The sequence below is a fragment of the Macaca mulatta genome, chromosome 12, assembly GCF_049350105.2.
Source record: "Macaca mulatta isolate MMU2019108-1 chromosome 12, T2T-MMU8v2.0, whole genome shotgun sequence".
Lineage (NCBI taxonomy): Eukaryota > Metazoa > Chordata > Mammalia > Primates > Cercopithecidae > Macaca > Macaca mulatta.
The window spans coordinates 123485692-123509809 of record NC_133417.1 but is presented as its reverse complement, the minus strand read 5'-3'; the positions used below and the strand labels follow the sequence as shown (position 1 = coordinate 123509809).

Sequence of the window (24118 nt, the reverse complement as noted above, 5' to 3'; positions counted from 1 at the left end):
AAGACTTCAAGACCAGCCTGGCCAACATGGCAAAACCCTGTTTCTATTAAAAATACAAAAATTAGCTGGGGGTTGTGGTGGGCGCCTGTAATCCCAGCTATTCAGGAGGCCGAGCAGAGCAGGAGAATCACTTGAACCCAAGACACGGAGCTTGCAGGGAGCCGAGATCATGCCACTGCACTCCAGCCGGGATGACAGAGTGAGTGAGACTCCATCCCCCCCAAAAAAAAGAAAGAAAGAAAAAGAAAAACAGAAAAAGGGCAACTTCTTTCAGAAAGTTAGTGATCAATGCATGGGTAGAGTAACACATTAAATGCTAGGTAACCAGACAGCTATGAGAAGGGTTTGGAGGACCAATTAGTAGAGCCCTGGAGCTGGGCTGGAGGGTGGCAACAGAGAAAGTTCTCTGGATCCACCACTCCAATTAAGTTTTCCCTACCCATGCCCTTCAGGTTCCACCTGGGCCCACCCCTTTCAGGCTGCCACCACCCCCTCCCACCAATCACTAAGCTTTAGCTACTCCAGTCCTAAAATAAACATCAGCCTAATCCCTTTCACTCCCCCACCCCTCTTCCGGCAGCCGTGGACTTGACTCCACTTTCCTCCCAGGTAGTGTTGCCAGAAAAACACAAACGACCAGTTAAATATGAATTTCAGGTAAGCAATGAGTACTCTTTCTAGTATAAGTATTTCCAAATATTATATGGCGCAGTGGGATATGCTTACATGAAAAAAAATTGTTTGGCTGGGTGCGGCGGCTCATGCTTGTAGTCCCAGCAATTTGGGAGGCCGAGGTGGGTGGATTGCTTGAGCTCATGAGTTTGAGACCAGCCTGGGTAACATGGCAAAACCCTGTCTCTACAGAAAATACAAAAATTAGCCGGGCGTGGTGGTGCTCACATCTGTAGTCCCAGCTACTTGAGAGGTTGAGGTGGGAGGATGGCTTGAGCCTGGGAGGTAGAGGTTGCTGCAAGCCAAGATCGCACTACTGTATTCCAGCCTGGGAGTGCAGAGCCAGACCTTGTCTCGAAAAAAAAAAAAAAAAAAAGTTTGTTTATCTGAAGTTCAACTTTAACTGGTTGCCTTGCATCTTTATTTACTAAAGCTGGAACCCTACCCCAGGGGCACCACCAGAGCCTCCCCAACCCTCCCAAACTCCCTCTAGGTGGTTATTTTCTGGCTCCCCATTGCTTTCAGGGTAAAATCTCAATTCCCGGCCCCTGCCTCCTTGGCCAGCCCTTTTTCCTACCCCTTCTACCGCATTGCACCCTCCACCCCACATCCTAGCTTGCTGGGGCAATTGGCCCTAAGCCCCTTTCCCTCTGCCTGGAGAACCTTCTCCCCTCCTCCGACTAGGCTGGTTCCTAACACCTCCTAACACTCTACTCAGTTGTCACCTCCTCTGAAGTCCTTTCCAGAACCCCCACCCCATTCCCCACACTGGGTTAGCAGCTTTCTCTGGGATCTGGAGAAACCAAGTGAATATTTCTTTATCTGCCGGCACTTGTCAAACTGTCGACATTGTAATAATCTGTCATTTTACTGGCTCCCTTAGATTGTGAGTTTCTTGAGAGCAGGGGCTGTGTCCTTTCAGCCTTCTCACTTCTAGAACCGGAAATTCCTGTCTAGTTGGCAGACAAAAAGAGCTTACTTAATAATTTTGCAGATAGGGCCCAAGAGAAAAAACATCATTTATTGAATGCCTATTGTCAGCGAAGCACTGCTGCTCTGGGCCAGCTGCTTCAGGTGTTACTTTTGACCCTATAGTCAGAAAAAGGGCTCTGGAGAAAAAGCACGCAGCAAGGCTTGTGTGGGCTTGCCTCGTGTGCCCCATGTTCCACTCCCCCAGTCAGGCAGATGTGAGTCGCTGGTGATTGCTGGCTGGAAATGGAATCTCCTTGGATATTCCCCATCCTGGTGGTTCTAGAAAGTGGAGGGTGTTTTGTGGAGAAGGGGCCTGCTATGGTCTGAATGTTGTTGTCCCTGCTCCATTCATTTGTTGAAACTTAATCCTCAATGTGATAGTATTAGAAGGTGGGGCCTTTAGGAGGTGATTAGGTCATGAAGGCGGAACCCTCTGGAATGGAATTCATGCTCTTAGAAGTTGGTGGCCAGGTGCAGTGGCTCACACCTGTGATCCCAGCACTTTGGGAGGTGGAGGAGGGCAAATTGCTTTAGCCCAGGAGTTCAAGACCAGCCTGGGCAACATAGTGAGACCCTGTCTCTACAAAAAATACAAACATTAGCTGGATGTGGTGGTACATGCCTGTAGTCCCCAGCTACTCGGGAGGCTGAGTTGGAAGGATTGCTTGTACCTGGGAGGTCAAGGCTGCGGTGAGCCATAATTGTGCCATTGCACTCCAGCCTGGACCACAGAGTGAGATTCTGTCTCAAAAACAAAAACAAAAACAAAAACAAAACAACCCCAAAAAGCAAAAAACAACAAAAACAAACAAACAAACAAACAAACAAAAAACACGCTGGTTGGAGGGTGTCTGTTTCTTCCTTGGCCATATGAAGACTCAGTTAAACGACATCATCTGTGAAGCAGAGGGAGCCTTCATCAGACACCTAACCTGCTGGTGCCTTGATGTTGGATTTCCCACCCTCCAGAACTGTGAGCAATACATTTCTGCTGTTTCTAAATTACCCACTCTAAGGTATTCTTGTTGTAGCAGCCCAGATGGACTAAGACAGCCCAAGTGTAGAGAGCATGAAAAAATGTCGGGGATCTGGCCAGATTCCACGGGCCATGCATTTCACCTGCAGTGTTACTCCTTGAACAAGGGGGAAACAGAAACTGAGCAGAACTATACTTGCTCTGGTGAGATCACACCTTGGGTGGGGACTTTCTAAAATGAGGTTCTTGGCCCGTAGGAACTGGAATTACATTGAAGGGTTGGGGTGTCTGGGGGAGCTAGCCCACCATAATGGCCACTAGTCCCCCTAAGTAACTCCTACTTAAACTATATTTACATAAATAAACACACATAGTGTGTATATGGGGGGCAGTTAAAATTTTTTTTTTTTTTTTTTTTTTTTAAATCTCTGTTTTGGGGCTGGACGCGGTGGCTCTTGTCTATAATTCCAGTACTTTGGGTGGCCGAAGTGGCCGGATTGCTTTGAGCTCAGGGGTTTGAGACCAGCCTAGGCAACATGGTGAAAACCTGTCTCTACAAAACAAACCAAACAAAAACAAAATTAGCTGGGTGTAGTGGCACACACTTGTAATCCCAGCTACAAAAACAAACAAAATTAGCTGGGTGTAGTGGCACACACTTGTAATCCCAGCTACGCAGGAGGCTGAGGCTGGAGAATCACTTGAAACCAGAAGGAGGAGGATGCAGTGAGCCGAGATGGCACTACTGCACTCCAGCCTGAGAAAAAAAAGACATTCAGTGGTGGTGTTGTGTGGTGCTGACCTGTAGCTATTAACACAAGATAAGCACTTTAAACAGAGTTGGTCAACTACTGGTAGCCCTGGTGTCACGGAAAGAACATGGACTTTGGAACCACGGAAACTCAGGCAAGCCTCGGTAATGTTTCTTTCTTTTTCAATTGAGACAAGGTCTCTCTATGTTGCAAAGGCTAGGTCTCCAACTTCTGGGCTCAAGCCATCCTCTGGCCTTGGCCTCCCAAAAGTGCTAGGATCACAGGCGTAAGTCACCATGTCCAGGCTCCAGTAATATTTCAGAACTTCCCCGAAACTCTTTCCTCCTTTGCTACTGCATTCTTCACTGGGTTGAGGGTTAAGACCTACCTAACAGTAGTAATCGACATCTCAATGCAGGACTTCTGAATTCTGACTCCAGGAAAACACCTGATTTCCTGGTTGAGTAATTCTAAACAGAGATTCTAAGTTCCATCTTTAGGTTTGCATGTTTGCAGTTTTAAACTCGAAAAGTGCACTTATCTCAAAAAGCACAGAATTATCAAGGATTTTAATTACTGATTTATTTCTAATGTAAAAATGGGAAACAAATGGCCTCCGGTAGGAAATTAATTTAATCTGCATAGTCATGCAATGGAATACTTTACGGCATTAAGATTGTGCTTTTGAAGACTATTTAGTGAGAAGAAAAATATTCATGATAAAATATTAAGTAAAAAGAAGGGCAGTAAACGCAACATCATACAACATACCCCACAGTAGATAAACAAAATACATACAGAAATGTAATAGCCAAAGAAGGCCCCAAAGCGAACGCTTCCCCCTAGGAACTAGGAGGGGTGGAGAGAAGTTACTTTCTTCCCTGCATTTCTGTTTCTTTTCTAGCTTCCCATCAATATCATGTATTGCCTTTAAATCCGAAAATACCCCCGTGTTATTAGTGAGGCGTCGTCGGGGCTCTGAGAGATGCGCGCGCCCGGGACAGACCCCTGCGCCCCCTGGCGGCGCCCCGAGGCCCCGCCCCACGAGGCCCGCGCGACGGGGCGGGGCGCGGAGCCCCAGCGGAGCCCAGTCCTGCCCCGCCCGGGAGGACTTGCAACACTCGGAGGCCAGGAACGCACCGTCGGGAACGGCGCAGGCAAGCCAGGGGGCCTGGGCCGGCGCCGTTGGGGACTGTGGGCGGTGGGGACTGGGCCAGGGCTGGGGCGGCCACGCGCCGGGGCGCCTAAACTTTTCGGAGCCCGCTTCCGGCTTGCCCGCTCCTGGGCCCAAGGAGCCTGTTCCAGAATGGGGATCTCCCCGCCTGGCCCTTGGCGTTTCGCTCTTCCTGGGCGCGCGGGTGGGCGGCCCGGTCTGTGGAACCTGGTTAGCCTTGGGAGCCCAGCGGCGTGTTGTGGGCACTGGTGAGCGGAGCCAGGGTCTGGGGGTGTCCTCGTGTCCCCTCTTTCGGGCACGAGTGGCCTCTCTGTCGCAGGGCCTGTCCACCATGGCAGCCCGAGTGGCCAGCTGTGTGGGATGAGGGCTTTCATGGCCCTCAGCTGGTGAGAAGAGGGAAGAGGGAGGGGAGACAGCCAGGGCCTGGCACGGACCCCAGGTTGCCCCCGCACGTGCTGGGGCCAGTCTTGATGTAGACAGGTGAATATTTAAGGGGTGGGGAAGGGGGGTCCTAGCTTGCAGCTGGGGCAGAAGCCAATGAGCAGCTCAAGTGTTTGACATGGAGAAGTGGCCACCTCTGTCACCATGACTTTGCCCTCTGCCAGTCCTACGTCCAGCTACTGTTTCCTGGCTGGGTTCACAGAGCTACAGGGGAGTAACATCCCCCTCGTGACTTCTTTGGGTCAGAGTGAGAACAAAACAGGGAAACGAGAAAAGGGAAAGCAAGTGGAGAGGCTGGGGCAGGAGCCAGGGACCAGTGGGAGGAAGCAGAGGGAGGCTGCTGGGAGGCCAGGCCCTGACCTTGTGGGGTCAGCACCAATTCTTGTCCTGTGGGGTCTCCATCTCCTCTCACTCCTCTGTGGCCTCTGCGTGGTACCCAGGAGTTTGGGGTTCTACCTGAGCACCCTGGACATGGGATAAGTAGGCCTGGGAACGCAGGTCAGAGCCAGATGTCATGGAAGGGCCCTCAGGTGTCCAGTTCTCTGGGCTCTGAAATATTCATCTCATCGGTGAGCTTTGGTTTCCAAGCTGGCGCCTTTGGGCTGGCCAGCGGTGGCAGGGGAGCCAGGTGCCTCCTGGGGCTGCTTTGTTGGCACAAAGGGGGAGCCATACTTCCTCCTCACCTGCCTCCTCTCTTTGTCTCCAGTCATGAGGATCCAGAGAACCAGTTTATAGCTTAAATGGAAGAGGCAGGACCACAGTGTCAGGGGCCCTGTCTTCCTGTCCTATGACCTCAAGGCCTCACTTGTAAAAATGAGCACATCAGAGAGGTAATGATGGGTTATCCTGTAAGTGTTGGGAGAGCCTCATGTCATCAGCTGGGGTAATAGCCACCTGGGCTCAGCCTCCTCCCCTGGGAATGGGTGCCTCAGCCAGACGCTGTCTACCTCAGAGCACCTCCGACCGCAGGCCTCACCCTGGGCCCTTCAGAAACAGCAGAAGCCACAGAGAAGGGAAACACACATACTTGCGTGTTTTCAGAGGGCTGAACTGGGAGGACCAGAGAGTGGAAGCTTATACACTTCTCTGGGAAGAAGTTCTGCTAACGACATGGCTGACCATGACATGGGCCTTCTGGACCTATTCTGTTGGGGACACTGGAAGGGATGACCTTGACAGAATCTTCCAACCCTAAGATTCTGGGATTCTAGGCCAAAACCTGTGTCTTGTTTTGAAGTAGAAATGATACCCAGAAGTCCACAGGCCACAGTGGCAGGTACCTCCATTGGTGGGGAGGGAGATAATAACGGGCCCCCACTTTTGTCTGTAATGATTTGTGCTTTGCTCCATTGCACAGAGGTGAGGTTAGGGGTGCCCGTTTCCTGGTTCTGTGCTAGCTGGATATGTCCCCCAGCCCTTGGCAGTAAATCCCATGGTGGGATAGCAGCTGTGTGGAATGGGGGAAGGGGAGGACCCTCACCAGGGATCCTGGCACTGGGCTGACCCCCTGAAAGTGAGAGGGCATGTATAGTACTTCATGTGACTGCTCTGAGGGGCAGCTAGGTGGACGCACAAAGGTTTTAAGAGAGGAGGAGTTAGGTTATGAATGATTCTCAGGGTTGGGTGTCTATAATACAAAGGTGGCCTGGATCAGCATCCCACAGAATGTTAATAGGTTTGCCTCGATAAAAGTGGTTCAGGCTTAAGGAAGTTTGAAGGAACACTGGGTTAAACAAAGCTGAACAGGGTTGCTTATGGCAGGCCTTCTCAGGGGCTGAATATGCCATTGTGAATTTCCAAGAAGGGGGCGTGGATTGTTTCTCAAGCGTCATCTGCTTCCAGTACTCATCCATTAACGTCTCCTGGGGCGTGTTCTTTAGAACAGTCGGGGAAGTGCCTGTCTAGGTGATTGTGTTTCTCTGTGGCTCCCATAAACAAGTCCCTACTCCTTTCCCCCACATGGGCTGATTTAGGGATAAAAGGAGGCCAGGGGATGTCATTTGCCTGGATTCCTGTGGCTAGTTCATGAACCCAGGTCAGTGGACTTCCTGCCTCCTACTCTTTCTTTTCTATAGTGTTATAATGTTTAGCCTGGGGGTAACTGATCACCCAGGAAGAGCTGGCCGTAGGGTCCAGACAGCATTATGGGTACAGTTTGGGAGGGTATGGACAGCCCCATCCTGAGAACATGCCATGTCCTTCTGCTTCTGAAGGTGTCCTCTCAAACGGTTGCACATCCGTAGTGACCCCCCAGTGTAGGTTCTTGGGGAGCCATGCCATTCTGCCCTGAAGCCTTCTGTTAGGCTATTCATTCGGAATCAGAAACTGGCAGAGTGGACTTTGATCTTTCAGGTTTTTTTTTTTTTTTCTGTCGTACAGGCTGGAGTGCAGTGGCATGGCGTTGGCTCACTGCAACCTACGTCTCCCATGTCCCAGGTTCAAGCGATTCTCCTGCCTCAGCCTCCCCAGAAGCTGGGATTACAGGCACGTGCCACCATGCCCGGCTAATTTTTGTATTTTTAGCAGAGACAACGTTTCACCATGTTGGCCAGGCTGGTCTCGAACACCTGACCTCAAGTGATCCACCTGGCTTGGTCTCCCAAAGTGCTGGGATTACAGGCATGAGCCACCATGCCCGGCCATTCTTTCAGTTGAGGGGAATTGTCTTACTGATGTTAAAAGTCGGTCTAGAGATGCGGCTCTCACAGTGGAGTCAGTCCCAAAGCCAGGACAAGAACTCGGGTCCCTGCCTCCTAGCCCAGGTCCCAGGCTTCAGATCAACTTTCTGCAGGGGAAAGAAATAATGGTAGCAGCAATAGCTTGCTCAGCTCCTTTCTATCGTTTTGATCTTTGCTGCCTGGTCCCCACCCTGGGTGCTGCCTATTCATGCAGGTGCCTGCTACAGGTGCCTCAGGGGCTTCTACTCCTGCCTGATATAAAAGCAAAGAGGCTGAATTTTAAATCAGGCATGAGATCTGGGCTTAAACTCATCTCTGCTGTTTGCCTGCTGTGGGACCCTAGATCTTTTCTTCTCTGAATTTCAGTTTTCTCATCTATAGAGTGGGATGGGGGTAAGAATACCTCACAGCACTGTTGCAAGGATCAGATGTGCCTTAGTTATTATAGGTTGAGTATCCCTTATCCAAAATGGGGACCATTTTGACAATTTCCTTCCCTCCCTTTTCCTTTACCCACCCCAACTCCCTTCCACCCCCAAGAAAACACTTTACTCTCCTACTCCAGCATATAGGCACGATACCCATGGGGGCAGACATCTACAGTGGCAGCAGCAAATGGATTTTGGATTTTTTCAGATTTGGGGCTATGTATATTATACTTACTGGTTGAGCATCCCTAATCTGAAAATCTGAAATGAGAAATGCTCCAGTGAGCATTCCTTTGAGTGTCATCTTGGTGGTCAAAAAGTTTCAGATTGTGGAGTATTTTGGATTTTGGAAATGAGGGATATTCAACCTGGACTTCCTTAGTTGTGTAGTAAGTACTGGAAGTAGTTCAGCTACTCTAAGTGGTTGCCTTCCTTCCCTAGCTATTTTATTTATTTATTTTTTGAGATGGAGTCTTGCTGTGTCGCCCAGGCTGGAGTGCAGTGGCGCCATCTTGACTCACTGCAAGCTCCGCCTCCCGAGTTCACTCCATTCTCCTGCCTCAGCCTCCCGAGTAGCTGGGACTACAGGTGCCTGCCACCACACCCAGCTAAGTTTTTGTATTTTTAGTAGAGACGGGGTTTCACCGTGTTAGCCAGGATGGTGTTGATCTCCTGACCTCGTGATCCACCCACCTTGGCCTCCCAAAGTGCTGGGATTACAGGCGTGAGCCACCATGCCTTCCCTAGTTCTTTTTTTTTTTTTTTTTTTTGAGACGGAGTCTCGCTCTGTTGCCCAAGCTGGAGTGCAGTGGCCGGATCTCAGCTCACTGCAAGCTCCGCCGCCCAAGTTTACGCCATTCTCCTGCCTCAGCCTCCCGAGTAGCTGGGACTACAGGCGCCTGCCACCTCGCCCGGCTAGTTTTTTGTATTTTTTAGTAGAGATGGGGTTTCACCGTGTTAGCCAGGATGGTCTTGATCTCCTGACCTCGTGATCCGTCCGTCTCGGCCTCCCAAAGTGCTGGGATTACAGGCTTGAGCCACCGCGCCCGGCCACCTTCCCTAGTTCTTTATTGGGGTTAGTTATCAGTCTCATTTTTCTGTCTCTTTCCCCTCCTAATATTGAGGTTCAATGAAAAGACAGGAGATGATGAAACAAAGAAGGAGGTGAACAAGGACTGCGCTCACAAGTATTTCAGCATCAGTTTGCTAATGGCTTCCTCTTCCCTTATCTGTACTCCCAGGCCATCCTGACTTGGGTGGGGTAACCTGAGATTACCACTCTGATCACAGGATTCTACTCCAGACAAGGGTGGTGGAGCTGCGGTGCCTGGGTCCTCTAGTGATCCCCAGGACAGCCTCTCCCTCCTGGTAGCTTAGAGCCACCCCTCGGTCTCCATGGGTTCAGATAGAGGCCACCCTGGCTAGAGAGGGGGCTGGGAGGGGTGGCCTCGAGTTGGGGGCCAGAAGTCGAGGGCTGGCAGTCTTTTTTTTTTTTTTTTTTTGAGACGGAGTTTCACTCTTGTTACCCAGGCTGGAGTGCAATGGCGTGTTCTTGGCTCACTGCAACCTCTGCCTCTCTGGTTCAAGCGATCCCCCTGCCTCAGCCTCCCTAGTAGCTGGGACTTCAGGTGTGCGCTACCACGCCAAGCTAATTTTTTGTATTTTTTAGTAGAGATGGGGTTTGACCATGTTAGCCATGATGGTCTTGATCTCCTGACCTCATGATCCACCTGCCTCGGCCTCCCAAAGTGCTGGGATTACAGACGTGAGCCACTGCGCCCGGCCTGGTCTTAACTGTTTCTGAGCTGAGAGGTCACTAGAGAACTGAGAGAATGGTAGCTTGTTCTAGCTCCTCCTTGGGAGAGGGTGTGTGGTGGTGTCTGTCACTGAGAGAGTGGGCAGGGCTGGGAAGGGACGTTCCAAACCCATGACCAAGAGGGCTGTTCTGGGGTGGAGCAGGAACTTTCTTGGCTCTGGGGTTTCCTTGTCTGTCAAATGACCAGCTGAGATCCAAAGTCTAAGCCAGCTCTGATATTTTAGTGTTTAGATCCCTGCGGCTTCATCCTCTTAATCCCAAAGTTCAGGCTGATGGAAGGATATTTAGTTGATTCTGGGCCCCCTTGGTGCAGAATCAGGCCTGGTGAGTTGCCCAAATGCGCTCCTCGGTATATCTTTTTACTCGTCTGCTCTCGTGGCTATGAGGTCAGCTGTGCCCTGGGGTAGGAGGATCAAGTGTTTTCTTGTGGGGGCAGATAAAGGAAAAGGGAGGGGAACAAACCGTCAGATCCGGGCTGTGCTCCTGCGCCTGCTGGGTGGGGTTTCCTGAGATGCGCATTCTGAGCTATTCTTTCCACTCTGGGCATCCGTCCCTGGCAGGGAGGAGAGCAGGCTGCCTGGACCAGTCAGCTGCTCCTTTCCATCCCTCCGTCCAGTACACACACTTTCCTCTTGCTGTAACCCCAGTAGCTCAGGCCTCCTCTGCAGATTCCGGAGCCTTAACCCTTCAGATACCCCCAGGAGAGCCCCAGCCGGGGCCTCAGTAGGCCAACAGCAGGATTACCACACTGAGAGGGCTCCAGGGAGGATGTGCTTCCACCTCTGCATCTGAAAACCGTGACACCCAGCAAGTCCTGCTGTCTGAGCTCACCCACTTGTGCCGCTGCTGTGGTAGAAAGCAGGGGCTCTGGTTTCTTCCTAATGGGGTACTGTGGCCCTGAGAGAGGAGCAAACTTAGATCTATAACGGGCAAGGATAGGGCACAGTCTGAATGCCTTGATACCAGGCATTGTGAGGCGAGGAAGAATGTTCTGATGATTCGAGCTGTCTGCAGCCAAGGGGCTTGCTCCACATTGCTGGAGTTCCTTCAAGCAGAAGGTGGGCCAGACGCGGTGGCTCACGCCTGTAATCCCAGCACTTTGGGAGGTTTCGGTGGGTGGCTAACTTGAGGCCGGGAGTTTGCCAGCCTGGCCAACATGGTGAAATCCTGTTTCTACCGAAAAAACAAAAAACAAAAACAAGCAGAAGGTGAATGCCTACTGTATTTTGGGAAAATTCAGGCTTCCAGTGTGAACCTTAAAATTCCTTTTTAGCCCCTGCAGACTGTGAGCCCCTCTAGCAGCTGCTGGCAGAACCCGGAAGATCTGATTTCTAGTCTTTGGGTATCATCCTCACTCTCGGTCAATCTCGTGATCTCTCTCCCCTTCTCCCTCCTTCCCTTCCCCTCCATTCTCCAGTCTCTACCCTTAGACATAGCTACGAAAGTAAACACTGACCCTTTCCCCCTTTGCTGCTACCTAGGCAGATGCCAGCCCCACACCTCATTCCTAGCGGAGGCCTCGATGATGTGGAAGTGCCCAGGGCCCTTATGGAGGCTGGGCAGGAGCCCAAGAGCAGGCTCTAAGGCTGCCAGACCTGGCAGCCATGGGCCCCGGAGGCTCTTGCCAGTCTGACAGTGTTCTTGGCACTGCTCAGAGGTGAGTGTGGCTGAGTTTAGCAATTCCCCTAGCTAGCGTTAATGCTGGGGTTTCCTCTCCTGTACCCAGGTCTCTATGCAGACAGCTAGGATATCGTCCTGTCCCCAGGACCAGCTTGGTAACCAAGGACAGGTCCCTGTGCTATGGCTGTCTAGTTAGTAAAGTGAGGGGTTGGCTGGCCTTGGGTGAGTTTCTTTTCAGCTCTAACCTTTATGTATCTCCATGCCTGGGCCACCCTCTTCACCCGGGGCCATTGGCCAGGGTGTTAGCCCCATGGTGATGTGGAGGGCCTGAGTAGTTTGGCTTCCACTTGCGTCAGCCTCCTGTTGTTATGAAAGGGTTTTAGATGGAAGCTATGGCAGAAGGGATGAGAAGGTTGGCTAGACAGGGTGTTTTCGGGGGAGAGATTAAGAACAGGCGCTTGGGAGTCAGTCTTGGGGCTCATTTCGACTTCATCACACTTTAGCTTGGTTATCCTGGCCAAGTGATTTAATTCTTCTGTGCCTCGATCTCTTCACTTGTAAATGGGAATAATAATAACAGTATTAACTTGCTGGACTGTTGTAAGGATTTAATGAAAATAACCAACCTTTATCCTCGTTGATCAGGGGTCGGGTTTCATTCTAAGCACTCTATGTGTATTTTGTTTTTTCTTTTCTTCGAGATGGAGTCTCGCTCTGTCACCCAGGCTGGAGTGCAGTGGCGCGATCTTGGCTCACTGCAACCTCCGCCTCCCCGGTTGAAGTGATTCTTCTGCCTCAGCCTCCCAAGTAACTGGGATTCTAGGCGCCTGCTGCCATGCCCAGCTAATTTTTATATTTTTAGTAGAGATGGGGTTTCACCATTTGGCCAGGCTGGTATCGAACTCCTGATCTCAGGTGATCCACCTGCCTCGGCCTCTCAAAGTGTTGAGATTACAGGCGTGAGCCACTGTGCCAGGCCTGCTATGTGTATTTTCTCACTTAATTTTTATAGCAGCCCCGTGGAGGGTACTATTACTAGTGTGAGACCCATTTTCCAGGTGAAGAAACTGAGGCATAGTGAATTGAAGTGGTCATGGCAGTTTCTGGTGTGGATGGACTGGTGGCTGAGGTGCCCGGAGGACTGGCCTGGAAACTGCTGTGTGCAGGCAGGCCTACTAGCACATGCTTTTGAAACCAAAAGCCTGAAAGGGAGGGGCAAGGGAGGCAAGAGTGAGGCTCTGAGTCAGCACCCTCTGAGCTGCACCAGAACCTTGGAGTCCTGGCGGCCCATGGGAGGCTGACCCTTCTCTCTGAGTCACCTTTCACCTGGTGGCTGCCACAGCCACTTGGTCTGGAAAGTTACCTGTTTGCCCTGCTTGGCTCAGAGGAGGGAGCAGGGGCAGCTCTCTGGCCAAGCAAAGGTCAGGCCCTGCAGAGCCAAGTTCCCAGGATCATAGTCTGTTGTTAGAGGGGGCAGTGGGCTTAGAGGTCGTGTGGCCCCCACCTCATTTCACAGCGGTGCACCCTGAGGAGGTGCTGGGACACGTCATGGTGACATCATGGTTGGGGTTTCTGCCCATGGAGCCTTTCCGGCCAGTGCTTTTTTTTTTTTTTTTTTTTTGAGATGGAGTCTTGCTCTGTTGCCCAGGCTGGGGTACAGTGGCGTGATCTCAGCTCATCACAATCTCTGCCTCCCGGGTTCAAGTGATTCTCCTGCCTCAGCCTCCTGAGTAACTGGGACTACAGGTACACGCCACCATGCCTGGCTAATTTTTGCATTTTTAGTAGAGCAAGGGTTTCACTATGTTGGCCAGGCTGGTCTCGAACTCCTGACCTCATGATCTGCCCACTTTAGCCTTCCAAAGTGCTGGGATTACAGGCGTGAGCCACTGCACCAGGCCAGCTTTGTATTTCTGACCTGACATTCTTGCCCTGGTTCTATCCCAGCCCCTCTGGGGAGATGGAGAACAGCTTTCCTCAAAATAACCCACTTAGAGACCTGGACTTTGTTCAATTCCCCCTCCTCAACCCTCCCTGCCACTTTCCTGTCTCTGAATTATCCCAGTGGTCTTAAGAGAGAAGAGTTAAGACAGTCCTTTATCTGATCCCTGAACTGTGCAGCGTGCCCTAAAAAGAGATGCTGGTCTCTGTTGCTTCCAGCAGAGCCTCTGAGAGCCTCTGGTGTCTGCTGACCTGCATCTGGGGGTGTCCTCCTTGGGGATCCTAAAGCCCCCTGTAGATGCTCTAGAAGAGGTGGTGGCCCTGTCAAGCCCAGACTGCCAGGGCTTGTCCTTACTGGGGATGCAGGGGCCTCCTTAGCTCTTCCTAAGCCTGCATCTCCGCTACCTCAGAGGGGACCACCAGGCCCAGAGGACAGTAACTGGCAGAGGAGGCATAAGAGCACCCCATGACATAAAGGACCTGGACCCAGGATTTGGAAGGCCTCCGTCCTGGTTATGCCACTGACCTGCGAGTTCTGGGGTCCTGGGGAATCACTTCCCTGTTAAGGGCCTGCATTCTGTCATCTGAAGTGAGCATTTGGAGCTTATGGCCTCGAGGTCCCTTCCAACTCCATTTTGGGGTTCCCTCCCCTTGGTTCCTTGGCTCTCCCCTGGCTGTGGGACTCTTCCTGCTGCAGGGAAGGCATTCCCTTGACCTTGTGGCCTGACTCCTCAGCTCTTTCTCCTCCCTGCTAGCACTGCACCTGGAAAACAGGTGGAACTCACAGAGAGCCTGGGATTCAGAACATCTGTCTCCCCCTCCGGGGGGGGCCGAGGGGCCCTGCACTCACTCTCTCCTCCCTAGCAAGGCCAGAGAGCAGCCGTGGTCGCAGGCTGCCACATGCCTTTCTGACACGCCACTGCTGTTATTTGAAGGAACCAGAAAGTCCTGTCTCAGGCTGTCCCTTTGGCACAGCCTCCCCGCCCCCAGCCCCTGTACTACCCACCCCTGCTTCTCAGGCTTCCTGACTCAGCCTGCCACTGGCCCCCGGGTCCCTGGATCCCTTCCCCCTTGGGGCCTGGCAGCTCTGGCGCTGGGGCTAGCTTGTTTTCCTCCACTTCTCCCCCTGGCTCTCCACTTCGAGCCTGGGCTCCAACCCAGCTCTGGCTTCCAGGCCTGGCATGCCCGTGGCAGCTGTGGCAGGGGCAGAGCTGACCCTTTCAGAGGGTCCCAGCTGGACCTGTGAATTGCCAGGAGGCTGTGCCTGGGCCATCTGGCTTCTTCGCTGGCTCTGCCATCAAGCCACCAACACTGGAAGGTTTTCTTAAATGAGAACAGGGAGTTCCCAGGCTCCCTGGTTCCCTGTCTCCTCAGTGAATCCTTCCTCCTGCTTTCCTATGGCTGGGGAGCCGCACAGTGAGAGGCCCGTAGACAAAAAGCAGGCGCAGAGGCAGGAGGGACAGGAGCCCAGCTGGTGGGGAGGCGGCCTGTGGACAGCAAATGACACACTGCCCTCTAAGGAGAAAATAGGAGGTGTTCCTCTCCACAGAGGCAACCTGGATAAGGCTGGAAGTGGAGCCACGAGGCTGAGTGAGCTGGGCCTGGGTATTCATGATTGCTTTTCTCCTCTTCCATTTCAGGTCCCAGCAGCTGGGGTTCCCCTTCAGCCTGTGAGCCTGCGGCCATGTCCAACCCCAGCGCCCCACCACCATATGAGGACCGCAACCCCCTATACCCAGGCCCTCCGCCCCCTGGGGGCTATGGGCAGCCATCCGTCCTGCCAGGAGGGTATCCTGCCTACCCTGGCTACCCGCAGCCTGGCTACGGTCACCCTGCTGGCTACCCACAGCCCATGCCCCCCATCCACCCGATGCCCATGAACTATGGTGAGTCCTGGAAGGGCAGATGGAGGGTGGGTGGGAGGGACAGCACTTGGAGCAGATGAGGCCACCACCTCCTGTCCCCTTTCTCTTTTGGTTCCCTTTATATCCCTTTTCTCATCTTCTCTGTTGAGATCTCTCCCTCTGTTTCTTGTCTTTGTGACCCTCCACTTTTTCTCTCAGCAACTGGCCCCCAGCCACCTGCTGGCCCCTTTGTTCAAGGAGACCCACGAGGCATGTCCCAGAACAAGTATACAGCACAGGAGAATGGGGCTGGGTCAAGTAATGACTCCTGAGGGGTTACCTCAGGGCACCGGCTCTGTTTCCCAACAAACTGCTGCCACCTCCCAAACCTGATGCCTTCCTTAGGAACTCCTTTGGGAACCTGAACCACTTTCCTCATCCTTTAAAGTGAAATCTGACTTTTGCAAAAGACATTTGGAGCCAAGTTTGGTAAATATCATGGCAGGGACATGCTGTGTTCAGTCAGAAATGAGGTGGGGCTGGGCGTGGTGGCTCACACCTGTAATCCCAGCACTTTGGGAGGCTGAGGTGAGCGGATCTTCTGAGGTCAGGAGTTTGAGACCAGCCAGGCCAGCATGACAAAACCCCATCTCTACTAAAAATACAAAAACTTAGCTGAGTGTGGTGGTGTGCACCTGTAATCCTAGCTACTTTAGCTGAGTGTGGTGGCGTGCACCTGTAATCCCAGCTACTTGGGAGGCTGAGGCAGCAGAATCGCTTGAACCCAGGAGGTAGAGGTTGCGGTGAGCCAGGATCGCACCACTGCACTTCAGTCTGAGCAACAGAGCGAGACTCTGTCTAAAAAAAAAAAAAAAAAAAAAAAAAAAAGAGGCTGGGTGCAGTAGCTCACGCCTGTAATCTCAACACTTTGGGAGGCTGAGGTGGGCGGATCACGAGTTCAAGACCAGCCTGGCCAACATGGTGAAACCCTGTCTCTACCAAAAACACAAAAAATTAGCCGGGTGTGGTGGCACATGCCTGTAATCCCAGCTACTCGGGAGGCTGAGACATAAGAATCACTTGAACCCGGGAGGCAGAGGTTGCAATGAGCCGAGATCATGCCATTGTACTCCAGTTTGGGCAACAAGACCGAAACTCTGTCTCAAAAAAGAGGCATTCAGGCATCCAGGGAATGTTTGCAGCCCTGCAGCGTCTTTGAACCCCAGAGGGCTGTCAGCCAGCTCTCACCTGGACATGTGCGCTCGTGCGGATCTGCGCATGGGTCTTGCACAGTCACGCATACCCTCTGCACACCTGCCTCTGTGAGGCTGATGCAGATCCCCGTCTTCAGCTCCATCCCTGCTGCTGCACAAACTGCACTCTGCCGCCTTCTTTTTCTCCGACCCTCTGTCCATGTCCCCTGTTCTGCCCTGGCTGGCTGCCCCAGTGGATGCTCGCACATGCTCCTGCCTGGCTTCCTCACTACATTATGACCCCGCAGTGAACCCCTAGTGGTGTGGGCTGGGCACACAGAAACCCTCGACAGATACATGCGAGGAACATTTCCCACCTAAACCCCCTTGTGACAGGCCAGCTCTGGGTCACTCTGAGGGTGTCTAGAGGACCCCAGCTTGGGAGAAGAGTTCCTGTTATAACACTTGTCTTTTGGCTGGAGATACCTGAGACTTTGAGAGTGTCAGGGAGGCTTTGGGATTGAGGCCACATATCTCAGGTCCCTAGCTGGTCAAGTGTCATCTGTCCCTAGGCCCAGGCCATGGCTATGATGGGGAGGAGAGAGCGGTGAGTGATAGCTTCGGGCCTGGAGAGTGGGATGACCGGAAAGTGCGACACACTTTTATCCGAAAGGTAAGATACGCACTGGGAGGTGGGTGTACCTGGGGCCCTTCAGGCTGTGGGAATGGGGAGTGGGTAGGCCACAGTAGCTCCATGGCACCAATTCCATGAAATACGCTGGCTGCCTGTCTTCTCTAGCCTTGTCTGCTTCTCAGAGGGGCACCTGGCTTCTCTAACCCCAAGGTTCCCCCTGTTTTTGCACCTCTCTTCTTGACCATGTTTTGGGAGGACACATTCAGTCTGGGAGAATCTCCTAGGTGGGCTCTGCCACAGTGCCCACCTTCCCCAGACATCTTTCTTAGACTATAGGCAGCTTGGAGCCAGAAATGATCCTACTCGCTTGTAACCCACCCTTTCTATCTCATAGCTGCACAGAACATGCAGACTGAGCTGCTGGGTGTGCAGAGGCTGTACTGGTAGAGCATGGTGGCCAGGCAGGGCAAGTCAGTAGTCACCGAGGCTGGTGTTGGACAGGAGGGGAGATGGCAGGGAGCATGGGAGCGGGGCTGAGGACACATAGCCTCTGAGCCAGGCATCTCACTGGGGTCGCCTCTGGGCCAGGCTGCAGCTAGGAAGGGTTCTTGAGTGGGAGGAAAGGATTGGGGGCTGGCAGCTTCCTGGGGGAGGCCGGGGTGCCAGATGGTGACCCATGCCCGGCCGTCTGTATCCAGGTTTACTCCATCATCTCCGTGCAGCTGCTCATCACCGTGGCCATCATCGCTATCTTCACCTTTGTGTAAGTCTCTAGGCCTTGCCACCCACTCCTGCCACCCTGGGGGTTCAGGGTCACCTGCTGGGAGTGTGGGTGGCCGTGGGCCCTGCTCTCAGGGTGACCATGGGCAATTAGAGAAGGTGGAGCCAGGGCTGCCTGGCAGGCCTGGGTGGGGCAGACAAGCCTCAGGGTGACTCCTCCTGTCCTCCCCTGCCCCACAGGGAACCTGTCAGCGCCTTTGTGAGGAGAAATGTGGCTGTCTACTACGTGTCCTAGTGAGTGTGTGCTCCTCTGTGGTCGGGCAGGGAGGCAGGGGTTGCAGGCTTCTGTTTCTAGGTGACCAGCTTTGCTCAGGGCAGGATCAAAATACTTTTTGGGAGGGCCCCCAAGTTGGTGCCAGTTTCCTATGCCAGAGGGTGTGGGTGTGCATGCCCAGATGAGTAACAGACCACCAGAAGTCAAGAGAGCAAGAGTGGGACCTGCTGGTGGTGGCATGCACGCTGTGCTGCAGCCCCCATGTCCTCTCAGCCCGTCAACTGCAGCCTCCCCAGACCTCCTTCCTGGCCAGAGCCTGGTGCTTCAGAGCATCTCAGTGACCCTGGCTGGGGGTAATCTTGTTCTTGCTTCCTGTTGTGTTGCTTTCCCTCAGACTTCCAAACAGCTGTTTGGGCCCCGACTCACTGGCCTGGTGTGTGCTGCCAGATGGGGCAGGTTTGGGCCTGAACTGCTTCCCCATCTCTTTCTCCCCAGTGCTGTCTTCGTTGTCACCTACCTGATCCTTGCCTGCTGCCAGGGACCCAGGTGAGTCCCAGAGACTTAAGACAGTGAGAGGGGTGACAGGGGTTGGGATGGGGACCGAGTATTTTGGAAAGAAAAAGGATTCCTTTATAGCAGCTGAATGGAAACTTACAAGAAATGAGGAGGAGGATGATGGCAGCTACTGTTCAGGTGTATACAAAGGACCATGTGTGTGCAGGAGCTAACTAGCTGTCACTCTAATAGCAACCCTGCAAGACAGGTAGCATTTTAACCAGTTAACAAATAGGAAGAACCTGAGGCTCAAAGAGGCTGAGTAACTTTCTCCGCGTCACACAGGCAGTCAGTAAGAGCCTGAGCTGCAAACCAGTCCAGGCGTTTCTGGCACCACAGCACAGGTCTGTCCCACTGGCCTATATTGTCCCTGTGTAGAACACCTGAACAGGTGCCAAAGGCCATGCCAGCCTCCCTCCTTGGAGTCACGGCTTAATCCTCCAGGCACGGGAGCCAAGCACTTCCTTCTGCTGCAGGAACCTCTGACACCTGAGGGGCCCCGAGTCATTTAATCAGGGCTTCTGTTTCCCTTCAGACGCCGTTTCCCATGGAACATCATCTTGCTGACCCTTTTTGTAAGTCTAGAAGGGTGGCGGGAGGGTGTGGAGATGCTGTGAGGGAGGCTGGTCCCAGGGAAGGGATGGGGACACACTGCAGAATGATGTCCTGGCTGTGTCCCCCACCTTATCTGGGCCGCCTGTTCTGATCTCCTCTGTGGCTGCCTCTTTCCAACTTGGTGGCGTTCCCCAGCTCTGGCAGAGGCCACCATGGCCACTCCCCCAGCACCCTGCCTGCCTTCCTTTTTAAGCATTTCATTCTTGTTTCTCTCCTTCCCTCAGACTTTTGCCATGGGCTTCATGACAGGTACCATTTCCAGGTACATTCAGGGGTAAAGCACCACTCCTGGGAAGTGTGTATTGTGGGGAGTGGGGTGTTCCTGGGCCGGCAGCCAGATGCATGGGTGGATTCTGGGCAGGTGCCCTCTGGAGGTGGTGATTTTGAAGTCATTCATATGTGGCTTAATGCCTGTTGTCTCTAACTCCTACTTCTCCCCAGTATGTACCAAACCAAAGCCGTCATCATTGCAATGATCATCACTGCGGTGGTATCCATTTCAGTCACGATCTTCTGCTTTCAGACCAAGGTGAGGGCATGGAGGGCCCTTCCCTGGCCCCCCCGACTCCCCTTTCTTATCAGGCCTGGCCCTTGAGCAGGCCTGGGCAGGCCCGGACCCCTGTACACCAGGGATGTTCCCTAGAGACCTGATCCCCTTCTCCTCACCTGCACCTACAAAACTGTGTCCTGTTTCTGTCCTTAGAATGTTGTGGGCACTCCCATGTCCCCTAGGAGGCAGCACTGGGACTCCCTGGCAGGACCAGTCTGGCTGGACTGGTTGTCACAGCGGTCTGACAGGTGCCTCCTTCTCCCTTCCTGGCAGGTGGACTTCACCTCGTGCACAGGCCTCTTCTGTGTCCTGGGAATTGTGCTTATGGTGACTGGGATTGTCACTAGCATTGTGCTGTACTTCAAATACGTGAGTGTCCCAGGAGAGCTGGGGTCAGTGAATCCAGTGTTCGGAGCAGACTTTCTATATAGTATGGTCTCGCAGGCCCCAAAAGCCCCCGGGGCGGGCTCTGACCTCCAAAACCTCTAGACTGGCTAGCAAAGGCACCAACGTGGAGGCAGCATCCTTGTGGGTGAGGGTAGACTCTATGTGGAGATGGGCGGCCTTGGAGCCAGAGCACCTGAAGCTCTGGGCTGCATCACTGCACTCCTAGGGGAAGGGGTGGATTCATTCTGCCTGGCAGCTGAGAATCAGGTTCTAGGAGGCAGACTGGGAGAGGAACCCAGAGGACTGAGATGGTGGGCCTGGGTGGAAGGGACCTTGGGGGTCTTTGGATCCAATTATTTCCTTTATTCCGTTCAGCAGGGGGAGAACAGTGCCGAAGGGGAAGGATGGGGACACGAGGGCTGCCTGCCCATGGGCCAGCTTTGCCCTTCTGTGGATGGCCACCTGTGGGCATGTCATGTGGGCTGTCCTGTGGGTGCTCCCAGATTCTGATACTTACCAGAGGGGTTGGGGAGCCTCCCTTCTTCCTTAGTCTACCCCTCCCAGGCTGGGCTGTAGGAACTGGTCTATTGAATTCTGTCCATGACTGGGGGGGCGGTGCTGGATCTGCCCCCTTTAGAACTGTAATTCAACTGCCTTTTTTCTAGAAGTATAGTAGACACTTGTGTACCTTGACTGGCTTTGGAGATTGGTTTTATACAGCCATGGCAGGATGGCCTCTGCTTTCTCTGCTGGATATAGCACCAGTCTTAATTTCCTCCAGGATCTGGAAAGGCAGTAGCCTTTCATGGAGAGCTAGTTTCCCTAGTTCTACCCACTGTCACGCCACTATCCTGGGGGAAGCTGAGGCCTGTGGGCCTGTGCTTTGCTGAGGTTTTTAATGCCATTCCCTGTCCCCTTCTTCCCCAGGTTTACTGGCTTCACATGCTCTATGCTGCTCTGGGGGCCATTTGTTTCACCCTGGTGAGTAAGTCCCAGCCCCACTCTAGGAAGGGGAGCTGAAGGGATGAGGGGAGGAACCTAGGGAAGGGGGCATGAATTTAGACTGCCTGGGAGGCAGGGAATGGGGCCATAGCTGGCCATTCCTCCCACTACTGTCCAGAGGTTCCATTGATTTTTGTGGGCACTCTCGCCATCTTTTGTTGACGCTGCCCGCTATTAGAACACTAGTCAGCCATATCATTGAGAACGGTGTGTCTGCCTCCTTCGCTAGACTATGAGCGGCTACAGCATAGAGCCCATATGTTATGCTGTGCATTAACGTGGCCCTAAGCACTGTGTGGCGCATAGGCCCCCAGGACAAATCTGCTGACCAAAAATGAGCTCTGGACACTGATGCCTGAGTTCTCACTTCTGGCTCCCCTATCCTTGCAGTTCCTGGCTTACGACACACAGCTGGTCCTAGGGAACCGGAAGCACACCATCAGCCCGGAGGACTACATCACTGGCGCCCTGCAGATTTACACAGACATCATCTACATCTTCACCTTTGTGCTGCAGCTGATGGGGGATCGCAATTAAGGAGCAAGCCCCTGTTTCACCTGACCCTGGGCTCTCCCTTCCAAGCTAGAGGGCTGGGCCTTGTGACTGTGGTCTGGGCTTCAGGCCCCTTTCCTTCCCCTTGAGTAACATGCCCAGTTTCCTTTCTGTCCTGGAGACAGGTGGCCTCTCTGGCTATGGATGTGTGGGTACCTGGTGGGGACGGAGGAGCTAGGGACTAACCGTTGCTCTTGGTGGGCTTGGCAGGGACTAGGCTGAAGATGTGTCTTCTCCCCACCACTGACTATATGACACCACATTCTTCCTAACAGCTGGGGTTGGGAGGAAGATGAAAAGAGCCTATTCGATAGCTAGAAGGGAATATGAAAGGTAGAAGTGACTTCAAGGTCACGAGGTTCCCCTCCCACCTCTGTCACAGGCTTCTTGGCTACGCAGTTGGAGCTGCTTCTTCCCCCAGCAAAGCCAGAGAGATTTATCCCCGGCGTCCTGGACACATAGGCCATTATCCTGTATTCCTTTGGTTTGGCATCTTTTAGCTCAGGAAGGTAGACGAGATCTGTGTCTATGGGTCTCCTTGCTTCAATCCCTTCTTGTTTCAGTGACATATATATATTGTTTATCTGGGTTGGGGATGGGGGACAGATAATAGAATGAGCAAAGTAACCTATACAGGCCAACACGGAACAGCATCTCCCCTGGGCTTGCTCCTGGCTTGTGACGGTATAAGACAGAGCAGGCCACAGATGGCCATCTGCTCCCCATTCTTCAAAGCTGCTGGGGCCTCCTTGTGGGCTTCTGAGATCTCTGGTCAAAGTGAACTCTTGCTTCCTGTATTCAGGCAGCTCAGAGCAGAAAGTAAGGAGCAGAGTCATACGTGTGGCCAGGAAGTAGCCAGGGTGAAGAGAGACTCGGTGCGGGTAGGGAAAATGCCTGGGGGTCCTTCACCTGGTTAGGGAGATACTGAAGCCCACTGTGGTACTGAAGACTTCTGTATTCTTTCCTCCTGCTAACCCAGGGACGGTCCTAAGAGGAAGGTGACTTCTCTCTGTTTGTCTTAAGTTGCACTGGGGGATTTCTGACTTGAGGCCCATCTCTCCAGCCAGCCACTGCCTTCTTTGTAATATTAAGTGCCTTGAGCTGGAATGGGGAAGGGGGACAAGGGTCAGTCTATCGGGTGGGGGCAGAAATCAAATCAGCCTAAGGATATAGTTAGGATTTCTCTATTAAGTAATTAATCCTAAATATATCACACAAAGGGACACAATTATAAATGTAATAAAGTTTATGTCTAGAAGTTAAAACCCTGTATGGCTCCAGGAATATGTCTGGCTCTGCCCGAAGCATCCACTTCTTCCTTCTGCATTCTGGCTTGGTTTCTCCCACCTTTTCCAAGGTAATTAAATACACTCTATCGCAGCAATTCCCAGGGATGGATGCAATAGACTAGTGAAGGCTCAGGAGTTGGGTGGGGAAAGGGAGAGCTCAGCCCTATCACACTGGATCACTGGATCTGGAAGAGACCCCTTGGCTGTAGTGCTTGACCTTTGCTATACCATGGACCCTTTCCAAAAGCTCATGAGAGCTAACTGTCTTCCCCAAAGAGCTGTATGTATACCTACAGTTTTGCAGATGGAGGAGGGGATGGACTGCAGGTTCAGTCCATGTCAACTCTTGTCTTAGAAATCACCAGTCCCAACTCCTACAAATGAGGAAACTGGGCCTCAAGTTGGCTCACACCTGTAACCCCAGCACTTCGGCAGGCTGAGACGGGCGGATCACCTGAGGTCAGGAGTTTGAGACGAGCCAGACCAACATGCTGAAACCCCAAATCTACTAAAAATACAAAAAAACCCACAAAAATTAGCTGGGAGTGGCGGTGGGTGCCTGTAATCCCAGCTACTCTGGAGGCTGAGGCAGGAGGATCGCCTGAACCCAGAAGGTGGAGGTTGCAGTGAGCTGAGATCATGCCATTGTACTCCAGCCTGGGCAACAAGAGTGAAACTCTGTCTCAATAAATAAATAAATAAATAAATAATATAAAAATAAAAACACAAAAAGTAACTGGGCATGGTGGCACTCACCTGTGGTCCCAGCTACTCAAGAGGCTGAGGTAGGAGGATCACTTGAGCCCAGGAGGTGGAGGTTGCAGTGAGCTGACGATCACACCACTGCACTCCAGACTGGGTAACAGAGCGAGACCCCGTCTCAAAAAACAAAACAAACAACTCAACAAAACAAATGAGGAAACTGAGGCCTAGAGTAGAGTCCTTTGGACTCAGTAAAGAGCCGTGCTTTTTTTTGCCTCCACACCCTGAATACCTTCTTTGATTCTCCTTATTGTTTCAAGGCTGAGTGGGA

The 24118-nt window shown here is 52.7% G+C and overlaps 2 protein-coding genes across 10 annotated transcripts in view; one reads left to right on the top strand and one right to left on the bottom strand.

Annotated features, from left to right (window-relative positions):
- PNKD (PNKD metallo-beta-lactamase domain containing) overlaps nt 1-24118 on the bottom strand; it is a 78525-nt gene that overhangs the window by 51761 nt on the left and 2646 nt on the right. The gene's annotated exons all lie outside the window — the stretch shown is intronic.
- On the top strand, nt 534-23061 carry TMBIM1 (transmembrane BAX inhibitor motif containing 1). Of its 9 annotated transcripts, none has more exons than XM_077956212.1 (14): nt 4462-4529; nt 11391-11566; nt 13178-13275; nt 15111-15356; nt 17080-17180; nt 17840-17904; nt 18102-18155; nt 18631-18681; nt 19226-19265; nt 19530-19567; nt 19747-19834; nt 20129-20224; nt 21170-21223; nt 21635-23061. In XM_077956212.1, the coding sequence occupies exons 4-14, from the start codon at nt 15155-15157 to the stop codon at nt 21779-21781; spliced, it is 936 nt and encodes a 311-aa protein (XP_077812338.1). In that variant the 5' UTR covers nt 4462-4529; nt 11391-11566; nt 13178-13275; nt 15111-15154; the 3' UTR covers nt 21782-23061.